Consider the following 19,805-nt stretch of genomic DNA (forward strand, 5'->3'; position numbering starts at 1 on the left):
GCTGGGGCATCCATTTTTGGCCCACAGGCCTAGAATATCTGACAGACTATTTTTGTGAAGCAGGATATTTGAAGAACTACCCAACCTTGTCTTGACAAAGTTTGGCAGTCATCTTATTGTATCCTGCTTGTCCAATTTGTACAGCATACTGTCAGCAGTCAAGAAAAGGGCAGTTTCTTCACCAGAGGCTAACTTTACCACAATAAAATCAAACTCCATATGGAAGTTCTTCAATGCCCATCATCCTGTTTGAAGTAGAATGGTATGTCTCAGTGTCATGGAAAGCTATATTCTGTAGGTCTCTGAAGTGTTTGTAGACCATCTATCTGTCTAAAATATATCTCTATTTGACCTTGAAATCATACCTAACATGATTTCACAAATATGATTGTTGTAGCTGGCTAACTACTAACCTGCATTTCTTATTATCCTAAATAGCTTTCAAGGAATAGAAATTTGCATTATATTTTAAATGAGCTGCATAGGAACAATACCTTAAACAAGAATAGAAATAGTATGCGCTAATAAAAATATTCGACTCTAATAAAAATATTCATAAATGTGTACTAATATACAAAAGTATCTTAAACATGAGTAGAAACATATATACAGTATGTTGTAACAAACATAGCCTTAAATTTGTATCAATACTAAAGTCCATACCAATGTAAAACGTTTGAGACTAGTGGTTGTTCAAAAGTAGACTCAACAATCTTCCCTTTTTTTCCATCATTTCTATACTATATACCCCCTTTTTCCCTTCAGAAAGAAATTCCTGAATCTAATCTCCTTTGTTCAGCTTTTTTCTAGACCATGATGAATAACAACTTGTAACCAATTATCCTAAACAATGATAAACATCCCTAATCCATTGAATGACAAAAAGAAAAAGAAAAAGGAAAAAAAAAAGAAAAAACACAACCCACTTCTTGGGAATGTGGGCATCATGTGCTCTAGACTAGTTACTGTCGTCTGGGGATGCCATCATCTCTAGGTGACCCAGAGAAAAATTGAGATAATCAATCTCTAGAACTAACTGTATCATTGCCCAGTATCTGTGTAATGGTGAAGTGTAGGGCTTATCTGAAGTCCTACCTAGAGTACTGCATAAGGCTTGATCATCTCAACTACCAGCTTTAAAGTTGTTCTGAATGAAGAATTTTGTGGAAACTGTGACAAAGGTATTCTGAGAGGCTGCCTCTCCTGGGCTACTTTTCTTCATTGGTGTCTGGTCATTTTGTTCTGAAAACACACAAACTTTTAAAGCTAATACATATTTATATTAATAAATGTATGGAATTTGTGACCTTTCATGTTTGAGCAGGTAAAAGGCATCTGTTAACTTTTTAAGTTTGCTTGAATTTTATAATAAAGCCTCCACTCATACCATATGAATAGATAACATTTAATAATAAGTCATGAGGACTCTATAGCCAGCAAGACTTATCATGTGTTATATAGTCTGTGAGTTATTCCCATGCAAAGGAATCAGCATGTATGTCACTTGTCTTGTAGGTATTTATTTATTTATTTATGGCTTTTCCCTCATGCCTATAGCCAACATCCTCAGGAGGTCTCCCCTAATCAAATCTGATCTCTATTAAATTTGAAGGAATTCATAGCTTTTCATCTCTTGTGGGGAAAAAAGCATAACCTCTCCTCCAACACAACATTTCCTGACTTCCATTTCGAAGCTAAGACATCTCTGAAGTAGATAAGCTGGCTTCATTCAGCAGTCCCTTCATTAATCCAATGTCTCTCAGCAGCTGCCATTCACTCATCAGCATTCAAGAAATTCAAAGTCATCAATGCACCATATAGGTTCCAGATGCCCTGTGTATTTTCCACCCTTATGTGCTTGTCTTTTTTTTTAATACTTTACACTTTATTTAAAGACTTTATTTATTGATTGATTGGTTGGTTTTTCAAGGCAGGGTTTCTCTTTAGTTTTGGAGCCTGTCCTGGAACTACCTAGCTCTTGTAGACCAGGTTAGCCTCAAACTCACTGAGATCTGGCTGTCTCTGCTTCCTGAGTGCTGTGATTAAAGGTGTGTGCCACCACTGCCCAGCTAAGACATTATTCTTTTTAAACTGTTTGTTTTTTCTATGACTCACTATCCCATTTTTTTTACTGTGTCTATTTAGAGGTTCTCTTGGTATGGACTGCTTTCCTGCACACCTACAGCCTTCTCTGAGCTTGTGAGCCAAACCTTAAGCCACCCCATAACTCTACACATGGTGGTGGCTGGCTCAAGCCCTTGGGCAGCAGCTGGACTCCTTATCTCTGTAGCACCATAGCCTACCCAAGAGACTGTGGGACTAGTATGCTGTGTCTGATTCTGTGTTTGTGTGTTTGGAACTTTTTTTAAAAAAAGCTTTGTTAGGGCCTATGTGGACATATGTGCCTCTGACATTGGACTCCAGTAATCATTTCTGGAAATGCCTTTATGACACCCAGAGTTGTGTGTCCCTGAGTTCAGATGGTTTAGAATCCAATCAAGTTGGCAAGAAAAATAAACCATTCATTTAACTGGGGAAGTCTCTGGGAAGGACTGTGCTTGATCCCCTTCACATGTTCCCCAGACATGCTTCAGTGAGACCATGCAAAAATGTGGACCTTTTAACAGGAAATGAGCCATGAAAATGCTGACATTGAAGTTGTACAAGCTTGCTGTTCCTCAGAAAGAGAAATGGCCTAAGAGACAAGAATGATGCCATGTCACTTAAGTAGTAAATCTGTACTGTTTTGTCTTGAAAAATTCTTCACAGTCACCTCTGTGCAAATGAAAACCAATGAGCCAAGCAAAACCTCTACCTGAAGGTCAGAGGGCTGTAAGAGGCTTGAGAAATATCAAAGTCTTAGGTGCTATATTCTCCGTGTTCTATTTAGTCCTGGACTCAACAATCATTGGTTGAAGACTCACAGGTCGGGGAGATTCTCCGTATGTTTTTATTGGAGTAAGCCAAGAGTCTTGATGTGCTTGGTCCCAGAATTCCTTCTCTAACCACTTCCGTTTCTCCACACAGATTGTGCTCGAGAACAGCAGCCGGGAGGACAAGCACGAGTGTCCCTTCGGCCGCAGCAGTATAGAACTGACCAAGATGCTGTGCGAGATCCTGAAAGTGGGCGAGCTGCGTAAGTAAGAGTGCATGTGCCCTGTGGGTGCAAAGGTTAGCAGACCCCGAGCTTCCAAGTTTCAGCCCCTGTGCACGTGATGGCTTTTCAGAGTGCTGACCTTCACATGCCTTTACCATAGGTCCATTCTCTGACTTGGGCTTCCTGTGTGTGTGTTTCTACATGTTTGCTTTGTGTAAAAACATTAAAGGCTACAGGAAGAGAGAACTCATTGGGTATTGTGTTAGAGGTTCCAATATTATAAGAATTAGTACATGTCCCAACTGCCTAGTGAGGGTTGGTTAGGTAAAACATCTGTTGTGGATTTTTTTCCTTGCGTTCTACTTTTTAGACTTCTTGTAGATCATTTCCTTTGCTTTCTTTCAAAACAATTTTTTTCTATAAAGAAAAATTGAATACTATAATGGAATTCTCTTGCTACCAGTGTTTCAGTTGTGAGGAATATTCACTCTAAAAAGAAACAATTACTGAAGAAAATGGGTGTCTGAAAATGAAAAATTGGCTAGAAATATACTTTGGGCTCCTTTTCTTACATGACCAACTTTCTAAGAGGGCATCCAAGAAAAGAGATAATAATATCCTTGCCTGTTGGCTCATTGGTGTACTCTAGCTTTAACATGAAGGCAGATATGACTTAATCTCCTTCCATTGTCCTTGCCTATGCCAAGTCTCCTTGAAGCAGTCAACTCTCACTTCTTCTCCCATCCACAGAATTGGAACACACGGATGAATCTTCTTCTCAGTCTTAATAACACTAGCACCAGAGAAGACTGCTTATATCAGGAAAATATTAGAGGTGGTATGTGGTTCTATTGTGAAAAGCATAGATATGTGGCCACCAGCTTTGAGTGCTTAACATAATGGCGTAGAGTAATTAATTAATGGGAAGGAGCCTGTGATTAAACTAAAAAGGGAGTTATGTTTTATTTACGTTCGAGAGCCAGACATAGATAATGTTAAGAAAATTTAGGAATTAATAAATAAAAACTAAGAGGTGAGTTATTGGACCAAGCAGGAGCCAGTCATCTTCCATCGGCTGCCAGTTAGGGAAAGAAGTCAACCTTGGCATAGAACTGCCAACGAAGGTCATTGCCTGTGAGGCCACAATCCTGACGAATTGCTCTGGGACTGGGGTAGCCTACCCAGGGCAGTCTGTTAATTTGTGCTCTTCACTGAGTGTTGAGGTTGCAGCCCTTAGGGATCCCTGATGTCAGGTATCTGCCTCTTCCCTAATTGAGACTGCTGTCTTTGATATCCCTTACTGTTTGTTCAGCTTAAGAATGTAAGCCCTAGTCAAACAACCCCCTTGGAATCTCTCCATCTGATAACGATCAAGTATTTATGTCAGTTTCATGGAGGGGACTGTTGAAAGTCACTTACTAACAAGGCTATCTGAATCTTTCCATTTCTAGAAAATGTAGAGGCACCAGGTTTTCTGTGTTCGAGATAGTGAATTGCATTGCCTCTTTACCCACCCTTTCCATATTCCTAATACCGTATGTTGGGAAATAAGGGGAGTACCCTTGTGCTGGAATGTTCCCTGCACTGCTTTCTGCTTGTCTTCTTTGCCCTGATGTCATTAGTCTGCCAGAAACGCGGCCTGGTGGCCAGGAAAGAGATGCTCGCAATGCAGAGGAGCTGAACTCTATCTGGTAATGACTCACCAGGGTTATTGTGCTGCTCTAGCCATTCATAGAAATAGAACACCTAGAACGGCAGCATTTGGGGTGAGGACGTAAGTACTATCTTTGTTCTGTAACTAAAATACAAAAATATCAGTGTGACGAACCCGTGAGAGGTATAATACTCAACCTGGAGGGACTGGCTTGGGAGGCGTGGTCAGATTCTGGAGTGAGTTGTGGATAAGGCTAACGTGGGCCTGACCTGACCTGGAAACCTGGCCTTTCTGTCAGTGGGGCCATCCTGGTAAAGGAGAGGAACCAAGGTGACAGTAGTCTGAGGTCGCAGCGCCATCTAACGAGTTTCTGTTTGGGGCCTGTGCGTGGGATTGAGTTGGAGGATGTCACAGGCTTTAGCCTCTGGCAGTGTAAATTTGACCTTGCAATTACACTTGGGATGATGAAGGGACCCCTGTCCTGTGAACTGAGATAACAGGGTACAGAGATGAGGGCAAAGAGCTCAGGGACTTGGCACAGTGGTGAAGCTGCCGTCTTCCGTCTCCCAGCTTCTGATGAAGAAAAGTCCTCGGCATTCTCTACAGTTCACTCTGCAGGTCCTCAGGCTGCCTGTGGGTGGAGCTGGGCTTGAGTGGGAGTGGTGGTTTGGTCCCTTCACCAAAGATAAGGATGCTTGTATCCATTTGCTCAGTAAAAATCCCCTGAACATTTGTAATGTGCTGCATGTTGCAACTATGGGTGGAGCAGAGAGGGCCTCTCTCCCCAGGAACTTCCAGAATTTTCTTAAACTTCAGAAAGTGAAAAGATGAGCTGGGACTGATATAACTCATCCTGTGATTTTTAATTTATTATGTTTTTAAAATAATGCCTATTTGTGATACAGAACACTTTTTCCAATCTTTTGATCGTTTCGAGTTTAACTTTCCAATTTGACCTCCTGCTAGCCATCTTCTGCAAGGGCCATTCTGGGCCTCTTTCAGGGCTTACAGAGTGTTTTCACTTCTGTGAAGTGAGACATGCCCAACGAAGTTGTTTCCTGCTCATAAAATATGAAAGGATGGCTGTATGGCTGTACTCTGATTGAATGCTAGACATCAAATGATAAAACACCCCATGGAAAGAGGAAAATTGCTTTTTTAAAATGGATTGCCTTTTGCCCAGTGCCATATTAAATAAGTTACTAATATGAAAAACAAATTTGAATGCACCCTTATGTTGAAGGAGATACCTATTTTTCTTCTAAGGCAAATTAGTTTCACTTGCAAATTCATCTGCTCTTGGTTTGTTTGTTCCCCTCCCCTTACTCCTAAGTTCACAGTTCTGAGAACTCAGATTTGTGTGAATGATTGACCTTGAAACCATGGTCAGTTGAACTCTGTTAACCAATTCCTTGACCAAAAGAAGTGTCTGATTAAAACTCTGATGGGTGGGGGCAAAAGGATGCTTACAAATAGACAGAGTAAATTTTCTAGAAATTATTTATCTTTATTTTTAATTTTAGGTCTCTTGAAGAAATCTAGTTTGAAAGTGCTAATTATAATTTTGTATCTAATGCAAACACATTAAATTACAGATACCAAATGTATGTGAACATTTTCTCTTTAGGTAGCTTAAATATACGCATTCCCTGTTCTGCTTCCTAGTTATTGGGATGCCAAGTGGCAGATATTATCTCTGATAGTATGGCTTAAAAATGACATCTATTTCTGTTCTTAGAAACGGTTTATCTAGGTTATTTAACAGATGTCTGTAACAGTCAAGATCAATAATATCTATGTTTATTAATGAAGGAGGCCCTGCTCTGATGACATAGCGTATGTAATCATTCACTAAATTTTGCCTGAGGATACCCAGGGACCTTTGCAGAAAGAGGTAGGAAAAGAGACTGATGACATTTGGAGGTCTGAGGGAACCAGCTTGGAACACAGCTCAGCTACTTGTTGGGTGTCTCAGCATGCTTCTTCACTATTTTGAGCTTTTGGTCCCTTATCTATAAAATAATACCTGTTATACAGTTCATGGAGCTTAAATGAACTAATGAACATGGCTGTAGTTGAAACACCAGTAGGCTTCTTTTTGTTTCTTTGTAAGTGTCCCAGCCTTGCTTTCCATAAGGAAAGGGAAGGTTAAGTGAGAGGGGGCTGACGTTTCCACTTTAGAGGGAGCTACGCAATGACCTTGTTTCTTCACTCTACATATGGTTCACATTTGCTACAGTCAGCCCTCCATCATAGAATCTGAATCCGTAGAACCATCCAACTATGGATTTAAACTATTTGGAAAACAAATTTCGTCCATACTGAACATGCACAAACATTTACCCTTCTCGTTGTATTAGACAACAGTACAACAATGACAGTTAGTACAGCATTTATATTGTGTTAATTGTTGTAGTCCATTTAGAAATCATTTCAAGGATATGCGCAGTTATGCATAGATCATATCTCAGCACTGCATCATTTTATGGAAGGTGCTTGAGCATCCTTGGACTTACGTTTCAAGGGGTTGAGGATGCTTTCCCCCCAAAGGGCAGCAAAGAGCAATCTTTTTAACCTTCCAACTTGAGACTCCTTTGAAAGGAAGACATGTTTCCCTCAGTTTCCATTTTAAAAATTACAAAGAATTCTTACAAAGCTGGATATGATCACATACACCCAGAGTCAGGGTCTGTAACCGGCAATCCCAGTGAAAGGAATCAAACAGATGGGGAAGGAGGAGTGAGCTTTCAAAATAGGAATTGCATGTTTATTTGCTTGGAGTTTGTGAAGGAGGCAGGAAGAGGGTGGTGCCTCTTCTTTTAGGAGGAAGAATATAGGCAAATCCATATATCTGCTGTAGAACTGAGTCCTTGGGAAGATATTAGCTTCCAAGTAGAGAAAAACAGAGATAGCTGTGCTGCTTTTGTTGTTAATAACATTTGTCCCGAATAAATGAATGAAGGAAACTTAATTTCTGCCACAAGTAGAATAATTGCTTACCTGTTGGACTTGTAACACCGTGCCTGTATCTTCATCCTCTAGCTCTGGGGCACCTCTCTACATGGCAGGATCTTATTAGTCACCATAACATTAATTTAGAACATTTTCTGTGTCCTCAAGATGCCCACAGGCTAACTCGAATGTCCTTCACATGAATAATGATAGCGAAAATCCTTTTCCCTCTGTAGTGTTTCGTTAACATCAGACCAACATCTCTAGAGAAGCAGTATTTTCTCTGAATTCTCAGAATTTCCACCTTGACAGGTACATGTGCCAGGCCCCAGTCAAACCCATTTGTCTGTATTCTTGGAGTTCTATTGCACTTAGTTCTTATGATGTTCACAATCGCAAGCTCATATGCCTCTCTAGCACACCTTTCCCACCCGTGTTCATTCTAAAAAAAAAAAAAGGTGGGGGGAGAAATACTGCTTCCGAGAGATGTTAGTCTGATGTCCATGAAACACTACGGAAGGAAAAGGATTTTCACTATCATTAATTCATATGAAGGACTTTTGAGTTAGCCTGTGGGCATCTTGAGAATGTAGAAAATGTATGTATATATTTCTGTATAGTTAAGAGGAAGGTTTAAGGGAGCAAGCGAATGGAGGAGATGCCAGCTGCAGAAGGAAGTGTGAAATCCTAAGTATTTGTCATCCGGAGAGGTTTGGACCTGACCATACAGGCCATGGGAACCAACAGAAAGACTTCGATACACAAAACGGTGTTGTAGTCCTGGACATAACATTCTAGGATCTTATCGTTTACCGAGTGTGAGGAGGACTTTTAAGAATGCTAATGTATAGGTTTGGGAACCGTGTGAAGCTGACATCCAACAAACCTCACCCTGATGATGCAGCTGTGGGGGTGATTTCAGCTGCAGCCAATAGAAATTCCAGATGATTGAATGAGGGCAGAGTCAACCAGGCCCCAGGGCTAATTAACCTCGCAGTGGTACCCTCAGGAATCCCACTTCTTTCCGTTTGTGTTCTGCTGGTCGCAGAAGAACGGTTTCTGTTACACGGTGGCTGATTATTTCCCTGAGGGAAGTGTCTCTGTGTACACACATGTTTCTAGAAGTCATCCTACAAACTACTTTGTATGTATCAATAGCTAATATCTTGGCTCCTTCCTGCCCAGTCTAGATGTTGGAACAGGAATGGGGCTGGCCCAGGTCAGAGCAGTCATTGCTGCTAATGAGACTGGAAGTGCATCAAACCTCCCCTTTGTGTACCACGACCAGATGCTCACCAAAGCTAAGAGCATCGAGTTCTGTTCTGATGCAGAAGTAATGACTTGGAATCCTTTCTGTCCTTATATTTGAAAAGATTTTTCTTCATTTTTTTCACTGATGCAGAAAACGACAACAAAGTATGGTCAGATTACTGCCCTGTTTCCTTTTTACTGGGAATTGGGCAAATGCACTAAGGATTTTTTTTCTTTCTTGACATGGCAATATTAAAGGTTGCAGAATAATGGAAATTGATGTTTGATTATAATGCATTTCTTCTCCATCACCAAGATACAAGGACTAGGGCTCCACTACATTATGCTCATGTTAGGAAATAGATATTCCTATTTCCTCAAAATGCTACTGTACATCAGTCCAAGATGTGTTTTGAAGGACAAAAATGAATGCATTGGTGATGAAAGGCTCCATCATCCCCTCAGCTTTGCTATCTTCACCTCTTTAACCACTTACAGTTAGATCAAATAATGACTTCTGTTTAGAAAAATTAACGAGGAAGAAACTTACGACACGCCATGAAAATAATGATCACGCCCAGACTTTGTCTTTCAGAGCAATATTTATTATAAGGCAGCTGCGGTGCTGAGTGGTGTACCTTGCTCCATTTATCACCAAGACACTTCTACTTTAGCAAGTAAAAATAACACACCGAGCATGTGGACAGACTCCCCGGCATGCAGCAGCAGTTAGAGCGGACACTTAACTCTGGGACATTGCTCTTTGTGAATGTTGAGAGCTACAATCCATCACTTTCATTCTTAGTCACAACATTCTAGTTGGAGAAAGGACAAGAAAATTAGGTTTTGGCAATTAAATCTATTAAGGACTTTTCCCTCCTCCTAATACTAGCTTGTGCTCTTAACTCTTAGAAAGCTGAAAACTCTCAGATCTTGATTCTGCCTTAGACATTTTATATTGTATTTGACTTTCTTATGCCATTTTCAACCTTCAAAGTGGCAAGGAAAAACAAAGTAAATATTTACATTCAGATTTGACTTGGGAAAATTGTATGTAGTTTGGTCCATGGGACAAAAATATCAAAGTGATTGAAATGGTTTTCACAATAATTATACAAGCCATGACAGGACTTATAACGGTGTCATTAAAATCTGGCATTCAGAGTTCACATCCCTTAGTAGGCGTGGTTGGTATGTCGATTTCTGTTACCGACCCTCCATCAGAGACATGAGGTCATCATCACTGCCCCCTAGGCACAATCCTTTGATAACTGGGCAAGGGATTGTAGCAGGAAGGCCTTTGCTGATTGTGAAGTACCCATGTGTAGGGGATGGTCTGCATCTGATTATAAATGGACTAGGAGATGCTGAGCTGCGTGTGACAGCAGGGCTAGCTCTTCTGCACATTCTAGATTTCACAAATGTTCACCCATGTCGGCGAATGTATTGCAAACGAAGGCAATAGCATAGGTTTCTGAAGTTACAATAAAAAAAATTTATCCTCATAAGACTTGATTGTGAGGAGAAATTGAAACTTGACAATTTAAATGGACATTACGTCCAGCATATCTCCATTATAAATAAAGGAAAGTGCTTTATTTTGTTCTCGGCTTTTTATTAACACATTTTATGCTATCTGTGAAATGATGTGTGAACTGCAAACATCAGGGTCTGTTCCTCTTGCATGCTTGAGTGGGTTTCAGATTGGGATGTGTACTTGCAGATTTGCCCAGGCTTGTAGGGAGGAGAGACACAAGCCTGGTGAAAATGTCTGGCCTCCCACTGGCTGCTCCTTCTGCTCCATAGAAACCCTTGTCTAGATGCATCTCAGCATCAGCTGTGTACGAATCTCCTCTTCCTCTCCTCGGTCTGCCTCAAACACTGGTAGCATTTTATCTTTGTCTCCTTTGGTCCTTGTCTGACTTCTTGTTAACAATTGTTTTGTTCTTGTTTGCTTCATCTTTGTGGTCAATTTCCCTTGAATGTTGAACTTTCAAGAATTTAAGATTTTTTTTAAACTAACACGCATCAATAAATAAAAATATACTGCAAATGCTGGTGATTTGTTTTTTGCAAAGTGCATGTTATAGAAGCCTTTGCTTCTATACCTCTAGTGGACATGGGATTTGACTGTGAATTTCATTTGTAAGGGTATTGTGTTTTGTGTATCTAGTTTTATAAAGCAGAACAGTGCACCATCTCATGAGAATAAGCTCCATAGAAATCCAAACACTAATTTTATTTAACGTTAAATCAATACTTTTTGACATTTAATACCAGGCATGAAGGATATTGGAATAGGATGACTCTGTGTGTGTGTGTGTATGCTCTCTTTCTCTGTCTCTGTCTCTTTCTTTCTCATTCTTTCTCTCTCTCTTTCTCTGTGTGTGTTGAGAGTTTAAGCCCAAAGACAACCTCAGGTATTATTCCTTGGGGAACCATCTTCCTTTTTTTTTATTTTATGTATATGTATATTTGCTTCCATATATCTATACAGACCATGAGTGTTTCTGTGGTAGACAGAAAAGAGGGTCAGATCTCCTAGAATTAGTGTTATGGATGAGTTTTGAGCTACTGTGTTGCTACTAGGGACCCTAACCTGGGTCCTCTACGAGAGCAGCTAGTGTTCTTACAGGCTGAGTCATCTCTCTTGCCCTGTTTTGCTTTTTAGACCAGCTCTCTCACCAGCTTGGCATGCACCAACAAAACAGGGCTGGCTGCCCAGTGAGTCCCAGGGCTATGCCTGTCCCTGTCTCCCCAAGGCTTACTCCATCACTCCTGGCTATTATTATTATTATTATTATTATTATTATTATTGATGATGATGATGATAATGATGATCATGACGTGGGTTCTGAGCTTGAAATTCAGGCGCTCCTGTTTGCAAAGCAAACACTGTAGCAACTGAGCCATCTCTGTAGCTCCAGGATCATCTTCTTACCATTAAAAAAAAAAGCTGCTGTAAACCAACAAATTAGCATTCTATTTAAAACTGTAAAAAGTTTTAAGAAGCAAAGTATTATGCAGTAAGATGCTGACATTCACATAGATTGTTTTCTCTTGGTCAGGAGAGCACAACAGAGGTAGACTTCATCCATAGGAACAGTGTTTTGAATTATGCATAACAAGGCTTTCTATCTAGAACTCCCTGCAGAACCTAAGGAGAAGCTGTTAGAACTGAACTCAATTAGAGAGCAGGTGCTGGCGAAATAAACTTAGTAGCTTTTATGTATGCCATTGATGTTTAAGGTCACTATAAAGTAGAAGAAAGGATTGTAGTGGAGCTGGCAATGAAAATAATTCCAGTGGAAAGTACCTTAAAAGGGTAAAGGAAACTATAAGGTTTTTACTAAAAAAATAAGTAAGCAGATACTTTATTCCTCATAGGAAAATATTAATATGTGAAAAGTGCAGAAGGTGTCCCAAATCAATGTGCTGGTTCACATCGTCTCCTGCAGTAAGTAGCAAAGGGAATTAGTGTGGAAATGTCACGGACTGATTGAAGGGTTCATTAGAAAGAAAAAGGACAGAATCTGTAATGAAAACTTGATAAAAAATACCAATAGAATAGATCAACGAAAGATACTGCATTAAGCACCATTCCTCCAAGCCTGGGAGCTCTAGTCTAAGCTATTACAGCAGAATACCGGAGACCAGGAAACACCTAAAGAACAGACGCATTTATCCTTTCAGTTCTAGCCTTTGTGAAATTCAAAATCTAGGGACCACATCTGGCACAGGCTTCCCAGAGGCTCCCTAGATTAGAAAGTAGAAGAGGCAGGCGGGCTGCATGAGACTGGTGGGCTGTGTGGACAGGTGGAGCTCAGCCTTTCCCAGGGCCCTAAGGTAACCACTGACTCCAGGTAATGGTAAGAGTCAGAACTGACCTCTGAAAGGTCTCACCTACGAAAAGTATTGCATTGTGCATTCAGTTCCCAACAAGTCAGTTTTGGAGACACAGACAGACAATAGACCTTTCACCCAGACTCACAAAATATAAAGTTTTAGTTATTTTTAGTTGTTTGTTTGCCACAGTTAGCATTTGTGTTCTCTCTCTCTCTCTCTCTCTCTCTCTCTCTCTCTCTCTCTCTCTCCTCTCTCTCCTCTCTCTCCTCTCTCTCCACACACACACACACACACACACATACACACACACCTGGTGATTAGGCTATGAAAAATATGTTTCTTATGGCTGACACAAAAGAAGTTTTCAAAATACATGAAGAAAGAGTAAAACAAACAATCAAACCACTCAAAGGCTTGAAATGCAGACACGTGACCCTGGATTCAGTATATAGACCCTCCACAAAAGGAAACAAACTGACAAACGCCTTCATATTAGTAGACTTGGTTCTGGCCTCTTATCTGTGAGAAATGAACTAACCCTAGCAAGTCCAGAGGCCTTGTGGAGAAAGGGAGGCAGTTATAATTGCGACCTAGGAGGCGTCTCTGTGCCCTACTGCAACTTGTGCTGGCCAGCAGAGGTTGGAGAGAGGCTTCCTGATCAGGGGTGCCTCTCATGGTCCTTCTTTTGACCAATGTACACCACCTTCACTTCTGGACTGCCCTCCCTCTGTGGGTGTGGCTTGTCTGAAGTCAGTGGTTATACACATGGGCAGATATGATCTATGTGGCTTATTATGAGAGGGAAAACATAAAATAAAGAAAAACATAAAATTAATAGATTCCCGTCCTCAGAGAAATTGGTTGCCTGAATATTGTCAACATGTTCCATCTACAAAATTAATCAGTATTATAGTTACTCCAAAAAGGGGTATTGTCAAATCCTTCTTGATTCAAATCCCTAAGCATGGAGCCCCGGGATCTTTGTTTGTTTGCTTCCTTGCTTCTTCTAGAGCAGCAGGCACCGTTCTAGCAATTATTGTATGGTCATACAGACTGGACCATGACTTCCACGTCCACGTTGTAAAAGTTACATTAAAATCGAAGGGAATATAAAAAAAAACTGAGCAAAGTTTAAGCATAAATCTAAGAGGATCAAACAGATTCTAAAAAAAAGCCAACAACAACTAAAACTACAGAATAGCCTGAAATGATGACAGATACTAATACATAAAGTTTTTCAAACTAAAAAAAAAAAGCAGATCACAACAGAAAAGAGACGTGCTCACAGTGAAAGTCTTTGACATTCCTGGATTTCTTTTGCCACAGGCTCACAGGGAGTCCCCAAGGCTTGACCCATTGCAGGAAAGAGAGCTCTAGAAGGCTTTTCATTCCCTACCCTTATCCTGAAGCCTCAGGGCACAGAGATCTGCCTTATGGGTGGGGTAGACTAAAAATTACTTTTTAAAAGATTGTTATCTATCTACGGGATATTTGTGTCTCACATCTGGGTGACAACATTACCTGGGTCCCACCCAGGACTTTTTTGTCCATGCTTGGAGGGAAGCATGAGGGTTAAGAATTGACAAATAGAAAAGAGACACAAAAGAAAAGACACAGGATAGAGTTGGGAGGGCGACCCAGTGAGTCCACCCATATTTATTTCTCATAGGTTTTATATATCCCAATCCAAAGAGGTGGGTGAAGACAAAAGACTTCTTTATCATGACATAAGGAACAAAGTAATCACCTTCTCAATACCAAAGCATCAAGGAACCATACCCTTGGTCAAAACATCCTGTTAGTAGCCATACCCTGAGTCAAACCTCCTGTCAATAACCTTGAGGGAGCAAGAATAGGCCTGAATTCTCTGACCTTAGGCGGAGCTGGACCAAATCCACCTGGGCAGGCTCTTACAGTTCTATAAGGTCGAGAATTCCCTGAAGGTATCTGTATGAAACTTTAAACATTTACATTTACAAATGAGAATCCAGAGACACGGAAAGGTGAGGCACACAAGGTTAAGCAGGTGGGGACAGACAGACCTTAGTTGCTGTCAGCTCTGTGTCACTTGCTATTAACTGTGTGCAGTAACAGCCAGTTTCCTGTTCTTCATTGTCCTGTGCGCCTTACCAGCTAAACTCCTTGAGGGCTTGAGTCCCAGGGAGTTCATTTTCCACCCTCACCCCAGTGGTTCAGGCACACAGTTTGCGTTCAGTAAGCAGTAGTTGCTGTTAACTTTATGGTCGATTACAAACTCACATCACTATTTCCCCGCCTGAACTTTGCATCTTACCATAGAAGGTGTTGAATGCATTTTTCTTCCAACCTATCTGGCAGGGAGGTACATAGAGCAACTCTTCAGCCCTTTCCCCCAAGAGTAATCTGGTGAGGGGCCATGGGTTCACATGCGCATTAAAAGGTATCAGCACTACCGTGTGGTCCCCAAAGAGGAAACATGATCTATTATTAATCTTGTATTTCAGAATGTACATCAGTGTGACTTCCCAATAGTTATGTCCCCAACTCTCTCTAGGCTGTCCTGAGCTTGCTCCTCGCCCCCTTTAGAGGAAACATCTCAATTTTAGCACCAAGATTTCTCTCTGATTACAGGCAGAGCCTGAGGAAGGTTTTGGAGGGATTAAAGAAAATCAACATTTCTCCATAGATAGCCTCACCTCTAAGAAGCTGCGTGAGCAGCAGTCTGGAAGCAGAGAGTCTTTGCAAGGGCGGCTACAAGCCAAGGAAAGCCAGGTTATTTCATCTCATCGCTGGTGGGTCAGCACAGCCACAGGTCTGTCTCCCTGAGTGGACTTGCTTCTGCTTCCCAGAGAGGCTTTCTATTCTGTGCGGGAAAGAAAACAGTGCAGGATGGAGTTCAGCAAGTACTTCATCCTGCTGTGGCTTCCCTTAATTTGGATTTTCAAGGGTTTGGGCCACAGGAACAGATTTCAGCTGTGGCCTGAGCATCTTTAGAAGTGTGAATCATATTTTTCCTTCTGAAGAAGCTATTTTGAGCTTTATAATTGCATATTCCCATGTTGTTGGTTTTTTTTTTTCATAGTGTGAGTAAGAAGAATGACTTGCATCTTTTTAAAATGGAAGTCTGGTTTCTTTGCTCTTCTGTCTTATGTAACCTGGTCTATTGATTCCTGACCTTGGCTGTGTGTCGGATCCACTTGGGGAAGTTCTGGAGAACTCAGAGTTCAGCATAGAACTCCAGAGGGTATCATGTTAAACACTCTCTACAGATGATGTACAGGACTGGGGCCCACTGAGTTTACAGCTGCTTTCCTGTGCCAATTTAGATTGTGCTTAAATGTGCATTTCCGTAGGGCACATGGCTCTCGAAAGGCACTCAGAAAACCAGGGTTCTATTTATAGCTCACTACTGACCAGCTCTGGACAGGCCTCAGTGTGGTCCTCATTATCCTCTGTCACCAAGCCCTGCAAATGCCCAGGTGACTCCCAGCTTCAAAGCAGCTGTGAAATGGAGCCTTATTTTTAGTTTAACTAATATGGTGATCCTAACTCCTAAATTAGTAATGCTAGGAATTTTCTACTGCCTGTTCTTTGATGGTGGGTGTATTGGCTACCTTTGTATTGTGACAAAAACTTCAGAGAGAACAGCTTAAAGCAGGTTCCAGAGATTCAGTTCCTGGCCGCAAGGCACTATGCATTGCTGCAAAGTATTACCATGGTGGGAACACATGCCACAGGAAGGTTTTTATCTCTGGACACGAAACAGAAAGAAAGAAAGGCCCAGGGCAGGATACACCCTTCGAAGACACCAGGGACCTGCTGCCTCCAACCAGAACCCCCTTACTATATAGAACCTCTTGAAATAAAAACATGATCTGGAGACTAAGTGTTCAGCACACAAGCCTGTGAGATGTCTTGTATTTAAACTGTAACAGAGTGGAGATTTAATTTATTTGTTGGTTGGTTGGTTGTTTGCAGAGTTGAAGATTGGATCCAGAACAATGTGTATATTGGCCAAGCGTTCTGCCAGTGTGCCGCATCTCCACCAGTATCTCCAGTGTTCTAAAGAATGTTTTTTACCTACATTTGCTACCAAATTCTTCCCAAGAGAATAAAAGAAGTACTTTGATAAGAAGGAATATGGGCTTAGATTAAGAGACCTGGCAGAATGGGCCAAAGGACTTCTTCCCAGGCTTTATTCCCTCACTATTTGGACAGAGAACTAAGGAAATTGTGGCTTTCTCACTCTGAAAATTTTTCTGGTTTGAAATATAAATTCAATATTACTATTATGAAATACTTGTACCATAAGTGTTTAGTATTCAGGATATGTTACATATCTATAAATAGAAAATGAAGTATCATAGCGGCAGGACCCAAGTATAACGAAATTCATTCAGGTTATACATACGCCCTATACACATGGTCTGAATTTCATTTCATCTAATATTCTTATTAACTTTATTCATGAAAGTTTCACAGTGTGGACTTTCCCATTGTGACGTGATATATGGTTAATCAACAAGTTTTGCAAACTGAGCATAGTGTCACACATTTCAGTTTCAACTTTGCTGCCAGCAAGAGTCATTTGCTGGCAATGAAGGAACTCACAATTCCTACCCCTGTGCCCCACTTTGTGTGTGTGTGTGTGTGTGTGTGTGTGTGTGTGCGCGCGCACGTGTGCTAGAGATTGAACCCAGGGCCTTACCCATGCTAAGTGTGTGCCATCCACTGAAGAATACCCCAGCCTGTTCCCTTCATTCCTCTCTACTGGGCGCGTTTTCCCCAGAAATTCTCAAACCTTGGCATTTTGGGCGGGACTGCGAGTTCTGGACCAGCCTTAGCAGCCTATATGGACCCTTTCTAAAACATAAAGGAACAGGAAAGATAATAGAGAGAGGTGGCAGGACAGAATAGAGATGAGGGCTGCCTAGTGTGCCCAAAGCACTTGGCGAGGAGAGTGTGTCGAGCAAGCTCTTTGCAGCTGCGGACTAATTTGAACTGCTGGTGCTTCCACGCACACGGTCTGCTTTCTAATGAGTCGTTTTGCTGCTGTATGTTCTGAAATAGTAGAGATCAGTATGAGCATCTAGCTGTAGCCACGCTGTGACTTTGGTAGGTGCTAGATGCTTTTGCCTTTGTGAGACCTTTAATCTGTAAGACATTATTAAGCTTTGTGTTTTTCTAACTGTGCTATTAAAAAAATATATCTCTGCTGAGTTCATTATTGTATATGTGTTATTGTTGTTTTCCTTTTGACTTAAAATTAATTGCCACTAAAATATTGTAAGGGACCTCTTCAAAGGTCATAGACCTTGCTTAGACAGGGCCTTATGGCCTAAGAATTACTCATGGCATACAAAGTGAAAGGAAAAACCAAACCGAATCTGTGATTACTCATGAGTCCTCACAGTTAAAGGGAGGACCCACCTTCTTCCCTTCTCATGTGAGCAGTGGGCTACAGGGGGGAAACTTGGCTCTTGCCATAAAGAAAAATCGTCTTTAGAAATTAAAACCTCACTAGTTTCTGCTGTCCCACAGTTTGCTGTTCTTGCTGATCCCTTTGTGACCTTGACCCAGGTGACGGGCCCTGAAAGCCACCGTCACCATCACAGCCCCACATGCTCCGCCACTGGACACCTCGGTGTCCCTCAGGTCTTCCGTTCGCCCTGCATTTTCACTGCCATTGCCCTTGCTTCCGTCACCACCGTTCACTGCCATCCCTCTTCCACACGTGCCTCCTCTGCTCTGTCCCTGCTGGTCCTATGTGCTTGTTTTCCACGAAGAACTGGTTCAAACCCTTTGTAGGCACCTGCTTCCTCTCCAGATATATTCCAAGCCTGTGTTCATCATACCACACTTCACAGGTCTCAGGAGGATCTTGCTCTTCACCGTGGCCTCTTCCCCACACTGGCTCTTCACGTTAGAATGTTCTTTCTCCTTTCCTTTGCTCTCCCAATTCAGACTCACGCCTGCACCTTGTTCCCAGAAGCACTCTTCTCGTGGGCTTGACTCCTGTCCTTCAGCCTGGAGCTGTGTCTCTCCGTGTGTTGAAATTGCATGTTTGCTTACCTTTCTTTAAAGATTTTGCTTTGCAGCTTCATCTGTCTCAATAAGTGAGTTCCGCCATGTTTTTAATACAAGGTTGAGCTATATGAAAAACAGTTGCATTAGAAAGTTGACTCCTTGTCTGGGTGGCCATGATTGAAGCAGCTGATAGTCAATAGAACATTCCAGTCATGTAAAATAGTAAAAGACACCATCAGATGCACGGCCATCGCTCAGCAGCCTCAGATTCTTGCTGTCATTCCAATGGATTGGTAGCAGCATTAGGAATCGGGCTAGCCAGGGCTTTGCCCTAACCTGCTCTGGGTAATGTTTGTCGGGAACAGAAAAGCTTCAAGATGGTATATGTCACTAACAATCAGGTAAGGTCAGACACCGGCATTTGAGGCCAGCTGTGCAACTGCTTCCGGTGAATCTAACCAGTAGGATTTGGATCTGTGTTCTCGCTTTTTGAGACTGGAGCCCAAGTTCCTCGGCTACTCCTAGTTCTGAGGAAAAGTCAGCATTGAGGCTGGATAGAAGATGAGATTTTCAAGTGTCGGAACGTGTGTGCTACACACACACACACACACACACACACACACACACACACACACACAGTGTCACAGTAAATCTAACTCTCTCTTTAGTAACGACTTTTACCCCTCCCTCAGCATGCTGCACATTGGAGCGGTGAGAAAAGAAGGGGCCTCTCCTGGACTTTTTCTCATTTTGCCATATTCCATGCCATGAACTGGCTGAACTTAGACTTAGATAACAACATCTTTTCTGTTATTTTTGAATATTCCATTTGAGTCGTGACCTTGAATCGTTTGATTTCTGACGTTGAATAGTTCATGATATGTGGTCTTGGGCATTTCATCTCAAAAAAGAAGAAAAAAAAGACAGTATGTGGAATGAGGTAGTCAGGTGGGCTGTTCTCCTGAAGAAATTACCAGTAGTGACTCATGGGGTGGGGCA

At 41.5% G+C, this 19,805-nt stretch overlaps 1 protein-coding gene across 4 annotated transcripts in view; it reads left to right on the forward strand.

Annotated features, from left to right (window-relative positions):
* Elmo1 (engulfment and cell motility 1) overlaps positions 1-19,805 on the forward strand; it is a 516,507-nt gene that overhangs the window by 293,443 nt on the left and 203,259 nt on the right. For all 4 annotated transcript variants that reach the window (XM_085699273.2, XM_085699272.2, XM_085699275.2 and 1 more), the window contains one exon: positions 3,028-3,136. In XM_085699273.2, the coding sequence (XP_085555399.1) occupies positions 3,028-3,136 (109 nt within the window). The remainder of the gene's footprint in view (positions 1-3,027; positions 3,137-19,805) is intronic.

Source organism: Myodes glareolus, chromosome 14 (genome assembly GCF_982192425.1).
Source record: "Myodes glareolus chromosome 14, mMyoGla1.1, whole genome shotgun sequence".
Classification (NCBI taxonomy): domain Eukaryota; kingdom Metazoa; phylum Chordata; class Mammalia; order Rodentia; family Cricetidae; genus Myodes; species Myodes glareolus.